General features: G+C 47.0%; 1 protein-coding gene across 1 annotated transcript in view; it reads left to right on the forward strand.

The window, feature by feature from the left end:
• LOC8034904 (high-affinity choline transporter 1) overlaps positions 1-4,413 on the forward strand; it is a 54,355-nt gene extending 49,942 nt beyond the window's left edge. The window contains exons 8-9 of the mRNA XM_040218327.3: positions 2,503-2,716; positions 3,847-4,413. Coding sequence (XP_040074261.3) covers positions 2,503-2,716; positions 3,847-4,413 — 781 coding nt within the window. The remainder of the gene's footprint in view (positions 1-2,502; positions 2,717-3,846) is intronic.
• Positions 4,414-7,070: the final 2,657 nt, after the last annotated feature.

Consider the following 7,070-nt stretch of genomic DNA (forward strand, 5'->3'; position numbering starts at 1 on the left):
GAACCCGAGTGTAGGTAAAATGTCATAGACATTTATGCGCGCTCACAATCAACTGACGACTGGGTGTTGTTTTCCTATCACGCAACCTGCGGAGTGAACAAACTGGTACCCGGCACCACCGTGCGGGGATATGATAAATGTATGCCCTTACTCAGTTTGTTTTGCTTCATTGCAAAAGGGCTGCGACGGTTTAAAAGAACACTTCCTTGCCGCGGAATAATGCCTTGTCGTCTTTCGGCGCGTCTTCATGTGAATAGAATCAGCTCCCAGTGTGTTTTAACGCCATAGCGTTAATGAGCTCGTGTTGCAGAAAAGCTGACGTCGGTGGCGTGACGCGAAAGCCCGGGATTGGTCGACAGGGTGATGACGTCACAGCCACATGACCCCGCGCGGAAATTTCAAACCCACAACGCTCACGTGAAAAGTGACGTCACGCGTGGAATGAAAGTGATAAAAAGACTACATGTAATGCGAATTAAGGATCGCCGCATGTCTCAAATGATTTCACTTTATGAAGTAATTCATTTTCTACGAAGAAAAATTTGAAGAATTTTAGGCGGGATTTGAACCCACGTCCTGTCGGTTGCGCGCCAGCACGCTACTCACTTAGCCACGTAAGGCAGCTTGCACGGCTTGGGAACGAAGAGTGTTGTGTCATGAGAACTAGGTCGTTGTGTGACTCAAGAGCATGAGAAGCGAATGAGAAGGCGATGCGAACGGGCCCCGATAACGCAATCGCGTTCCACTTTTAAAGGCGAAGCTCAAGTGTCCTCCAAGTTTCTTTTTTTTTTTTGCGTCATTGCCGTGCAACCTTAAGCAGAACGTGACATTCTACATGCTTTAAAAAGAAAAAGATAAAGATTAGTTTTGTGTTTTGGTGGAATGAGTTTTCTGCAAACTAGCAAGGTCCCAGGCTCTAACGGGGCGTGTGTTTGTGAACTAATCTTTTTGCGCTTTGCTGGGCTTTCAAGAGCGGCGTGTCAGTCTTGTACTACCTGGTCTGACGTGCGAATAACGATTCGTAGCCTTGTTCGCATGATAGACCCTCATTACAAATCGGACCGCCAGGCGTTCAGTTTTTCCACTGAACTATTCAAATTTTACACTGTGCATCGACATGCTTATACATCATATAAAGGGCAGTTTGACATTCTCGACATCCATTCCACGATGTTCTGTGCGTCTTGACAACGCTCTTCGTCCAATTTACCAATATATTCAAAATGGTGTTTTAAATCATGTGCGTGGAAGTTCCACTAGTAAAACAAATAGAATTGGCGAATTTTCTTAAAAACCATTTTGAATAGTGTTACTTACAGCCAGCGCCAACACAGATTAAAGGGGCACTAAAGTGAATTCTTAGTTTGCAGTTGACGATGGATATTTTTTGTGAGCATCTTGCCAGAAGCCCTGATTTCAATCCTGCGTCTAGGACGGACTTTTATTCTCAAGTTCGCCGTCACAGCGGGAGAACATATCAAATGGGTTCAGCAATATAAAATCAACCGTGATGCTGAACACAAGTAAGCTACTTTTTAATATTGATTGAAAGGTCAAGGAGTTAACAGACATTTCGAAAAATTACCCAATCATCAAGAAGCATGTTGTGTTTGTAGGTACACCCGCTCTGTATGCTGCCGTCTGGAGCGGTAATTTGAAACCAAAAGTTTTAAGCAAATGGCACGTTGCCCGCGCGTCCATCAGTGTGTGCACGTCAGAACGCACTGGTGCACGTCGCGTCAAATTACACTGTAGCATGCTCCTTGGGTTTGGATAATTTCGAAAAACATCTATACTTCGTTTCACGTGATCTGCGAGCGAAGCCAAAGGTACAAGTACAAGCAGGCTGCCTTGAATAATGCTTGCAATCCACAGGCACACGTGCGAAACAGGAACACTCAGAGCGCTGGGCTCGCACTTCTAGCTTTGACTTCGCTCGCGCATAAGGCGATACGAAATATATTTGCAACTTGTGGACGGCCCTGAGACACACGACTGAGGTGTTTGAAGCATGGTAGGCTTAGGGTTCCCAGGTAGGATTAGCTTGCTTATTTTTTTCCGGCCTAAAAAGAACCCACGCGAAATATAAAAGCACCACGAGACAACGCGCCCTCGTGCCGCGATTGGTGGGCGCGTTGTCACGTGGTCGAGCGTCCGACACTTCTTCGCTAGAATAATCTATAGTGTGGGTTCGCGTATAGTACCAGCTGAGGTAAATACAGCACTGACTCTACAATAGTAGGTAACACTTCCCCCCAAACCTCGCTTTTCTCCGACCGATAGGCTTCTGCGCCTATGACGCGTGATGAAGCGTTTTCTTCCAAAATGCGGTCGCTGGGTAAAAAGATAAAAGGGTGTGAGGGGGAACGAGCTATAAGAAAGGAGGTTAAGATAGCGGTGGACCGACGCACCGGCGTTTCAGAGTCCGTTCAAGGTTGATACGCCACGTGGCGTGAAAGTCAGGAACTAGGCCGGCATGTCCCAGAAAGCTGGCCATGATACCAGCGCCAGTGGTAGCCCCGCGTCTCCTCTGGATGACGATTCCCAGTGGTCCCTGCTGCTGCCCTTGACGCTGCAGCATCTCACTCCAGCATCGGTGTCCTTCCTGGGGCAAGGGGCTGTGGCCGCAGCCGCCATGTCTTCGGCAGACGCCTGCATGCTCAGCAGCGGGGCACTCTTCACGAGGAACGTCTACGTGCCGCTGCTGAGGCCCAAGGTTGGTTTCGACAGGTTTGGCAACAGTTTTAAGGGTAAAGATCGTGTTTATTTCTAGAAAAGTACAAATATAAAATCACTGACCAGCTTAAGCGTAAAACGCTCGTTGTGGGACCGGGCAGTGCATCCTAAAGAGTAATTATATTGGGTACTTTCTTCCGTAGACGCGCTGGAACAAATCTGTCCCAAAAAAGAAAGAAATGCTGCTGTAGCAAGACTGCCCATAAAAACATTTGTTAGAGACTTACTCCTAGACATTTAGACTGCACTGGTCCCGCCCATGGAAATGTTTGTTTATATCACACTTTTTTTAACAGAATGAGGAAAACGTTTAAATTGAAGTTAAAATATGAGCGGCATGCGCAGTAACAGTCTTCATTCCAAGGGATCTATAAAAAAAACGTTTTCACATCAAAGCTACAAGAACAGTTGATTAGTGTTTTAAATAAGATCAGCCTTTCAAATCCTAGCACTCCTATCACACAGAGCAAATGAAAAAACATTTTCATGAGTCGACCAAAAATTTAACTAAAGCTAAAATACCTTAAACAATAAATGAAACCCTACAATTTTCCAAAGTGGAGCTAGATGAACAAGATATTTGGAAGGATAAGATAAAATAAGAGAGAGAGAGAGAGAGTTTGTAAAAGAAGGAGAGAGCTTCTTTGCTACACCGATCTCACAGAAACGGGTGCTTTCATAGCAGTAAGGTACATTGTGGCGTCCATGAACCTTGGTTAAGGAAAGGCTAATCTCTGAGCGACTTATCTCATCTTCCTTATGATGCAAAGAGAGAACATGAACGCAAACATTCAGCGGACATCTGTTTGGTTGGTTAAAGTTATGAAGAGGCGTTCCAACCAAGTTCGACTGTAGGAGAACAATATATCAAGACGTTACACACAAAATTACATATACTTATTTTATCAATGAAATTGATTAGCAAAGATCGTTTCATTCTTTTTGGCAGCATCTAACCCCCGCCCCTCCTTCAGCAGAATTTAGATACATTGCCAATGGCGAGTCATATCTTTATCTCGCATCTACTTGATGCAATAGACAATATTTTAATCAAAGAGTGCTCAAACATTGGCACTGGACTGCTAACATTTCCGTAATCCTCTCGCACAGGCTTCCGAGGTCGAGAAAGTCTGGGTCCTGCGCACCTCCATCGCAGTGACGGCATTGATGTCGTCCGCGGTGGCTGCCACGGTAGATTCGGTGTACGGTCTTTCCATCATCATAAGCGACCTGGTGTACGTGATGCTGTTCCCTCAACTATTGGTTGTCGTACACTTCCCGTCACTATGCAACACATACGGATCTCTCGCGGCCTTCTTTGTCGGGCTGGGACTCCGGGCCGTCGGCGGCGAGCCCGTGCTGGGGATCCCGGCGCTGTTCCGGTACCCGTACTTCGACGAGGCGACTCAGCGGCAGCTATTCCCGCTCAAAACGGTTGCCATGCTCGCCAGTCTCGCAACATTGGTGGTCGTGTCGGCCGCCGCCAAGGCTACATTCAGGGCGGGGCTCCTGTCTCCTAGATACGACCTTTTGCATTGCCAGTTCATCGGGACAACTACAGTCAAAGCGGTACCCGGAGAAGAGACTGCTGACACCAAGGGAAAGACTCAAGTGAATCCCGCTGAATGCCGGAGCTTAACAGAAAACTCAAAAGTTGAAGCTTTCAGCAGCGTTTAGCGGCCCCAGGCCGAGCCAGCGTCACCGCTGAAGTACTGAATAATAGCTGTTTGGGTCGCCTATTTCATGGTTAAGGCACAGGCCCACAAAGTGTCATTTTGCCATCGGACAAATGTTAAATTTGAATCACAGTTTTATAAGAGCCCCTTATACTAAGAGGGTTCGGCTGATTGGCAAAGCTTATGGTCTTATATACACCTTTTCACATTAAGTCCGACGGCAGTCAACGCTACAATCCTATGAAGCCAATCGAACAGTGACAAAGGTGTATCGTCAAGGCGTTCAATGTCTGCGTGTTTACTATCATCGACTAAACTAGGGGTACTCCAAACGTTTTGGCTAAGGGGCTTGAGCGGGCATCTGTCGCGGTCTTGAGGGCCGGAAAATAATTGAGCAAATGCAAATAAGGAAACGCTAAATAAAAGTCCTAGATAAATATTTAAGAAACTAGCCTTTTCACTTTGATGAAGAAGGAAAGACCAGCGAAGCTGTACTATGGTGGAAATGAAGTAATGGCCGGGCGCAAGTCGGCAAGCCAGAGTGGAAAGGCTGGAAATGTTGCCGCCATCTATGAGTGACAGTGGCAACCAGACAACCTGCAAGCCGGTTGTCTGGTTTGCTGCCGCAACTCATAGATGGAGGTAGCTGTCCAGAGTTTTGTGCCGAGATTTGTTTGCCCACGGACACGATACTGGGGAAACTAGCCCTTAACAGCTCCACCGTAAAACACAATTTCAACTTGGAGTAACTCTGAAAGAAGAATCTAAGGAATCGTGACTACATCTACTTTATACAAAAATTAAATATTTATGTCAGTATGACATTACACAATAATTGTAACCCAGAATATTCATAATTTAAAGCGCCTAGGAGCACTGGCACGTTCACAAAGGGCAGAACACTAATGAGAATGGTCGAACTCGTGCTGACAATATGAAGTAAAGACACAGGACATTAAGCACAATATGCTCGGGAAAACAAAGGGATTGCAGCGTACGAGCACGTATATAGTTTCACATATATGAATCAGGGGACTAATAATAGTGATGCTCGTCCAATGAATAATACGGCGACAGGATCTGTGTTACAATATGCAGTTTCCTCTCGTTCCTTGTGGTGACGGTATTGCGTGGCTCGGGCCCTTTTCTTTTTCTTTTTTTTTTGTTTTTTCTTTTTTGGGGAGGGGGGAGGGGGGGGGGGGGGGGGTTGCGCCGGTAGCAGCGGCCTTGCTGGAAGCAGGCCACGGGCCGGGGCTTCATTGAAAGTACCGAGGCCAGCAAACGAATCGGTCGGAAGACACCCTTGAGCCGGATTTGACCTGCGGGTTAAAGGGGCCCTGCAATCATATATAAGCGCCTACCTTTTTTGCGGTTTACACGTCTCCTAGCGTTCGGGCAAGTCAGCGGGCACGGAGAGAGCAACTAAATATCAGTGCGTCATATTTTAACCGGATGACGCGGACCTCCTCCGCAGATTGGGGCGACCCGCGGTACCGAAAGCGCGCGATATGTGAGGTCTTTGGTCCAGGCCAACATTACTAAAACACTCAGTTGGGAACTGCCATAGAGACTACTCTGAAAAAGTGGCCCCGATTTCTTCTCGAGAACCGAGCTAATGGTGAACACAACGCCACCATTCCTCCCGCAGCGGCCACTCGAGGAACTGCACGTTACTTCTATTTTGGCTTTAATCGGCCATTGTGGCGCCGAAACAGATAGAGCGCAAGAGGTTACAGGGGTGCCACCCCCGTCTTCCCAGCGGACGCGCCGCGGCTTACTACCGAAGTTAAAATGCACCTAGGTCGGGACGCACTACTTGAAAGCACCGCTGAGGCATGGTTGTATAAAAACAATATCAATTGTGCCGCAAACCCTGCAAACTAAATATTTTAAAAACCTCACGCGCCTACCATTTTGTAATAAATCCCAATAACTTTCATACAAAAATAGTCTTTTCCGTTTGTTTTTACGCAAAAACATGCTTTGTAAAAGCTAAAGGTGACCACAGTACAGACAAATGATAAAGAGGGGCGCTGTTGTCGTATTTAGCTCGGTCTTGGTGGACGCCAGCGGCCCAAGTTTCGACGGCGAGTTTCCCAACTGAGTGTTTTAGTAACGTTGGTCCTGGCCTAACTACTGGTCAGAGCCGCTAAAAGCTTCTTTTCAGTCGAAATACAAAATATAAGTGGCGCGAACCGTTTCAGTTAATTGTAAAAGTAGTTTTTGTTAAGTATTTTAGATAAAAAAAAGAAACGAATGCAGTTCATAAAGCTCGGAAACAAGAAATGACCCGTCGACATACCCGCCACCAACGGTGGAAAAAGGCGGCGCATACTAGAAAGGAGTAGTGGGATCAGGCGCTGACACCGAAAGATCCCGGATGTACTCGGCGGCGCTGCGGTCGTATGGGCAGGAGGATCCGACTGGCTCCGAGCGTTCCGAAGGCCTTCAGCGAGAAGCTTTGTCTTGCGGTTTGGCCGTTTCGCGGTATGGCAGCGCAATAAAAGTAGCTCCCATTCTGAACTGATCTTTACCCCGTGTTTGCTGTCGTTTGTGGCCAATGAATTGTCTTGCCGAATTAGTATTTAATCGCGCAGCAAATGCAATGAGAGCCGCTCTGGCTGCCTGCTGCATACAGCCTGTCCAGAACACGCTTTG

The sequence above is a fragment of the Ixodes scapularis genome, unplaced genomic scaffold, assembly GCF_016920785.2.
Source record: "Ixodes scapularis isolate PalLabHiFi unplaced genomic scaffold, ASM1692078v2 PGA_scaffold7__128_contigs__length_106722199, whole genome shotgun sequence".
Taxonomy (NCBI): domain Eukaryota; kingdom Metazoa; phylum Arthropoda; class Arachnida; order Ixodida; family Ixodidae; genus Ixodes; species Ixodes scapularis.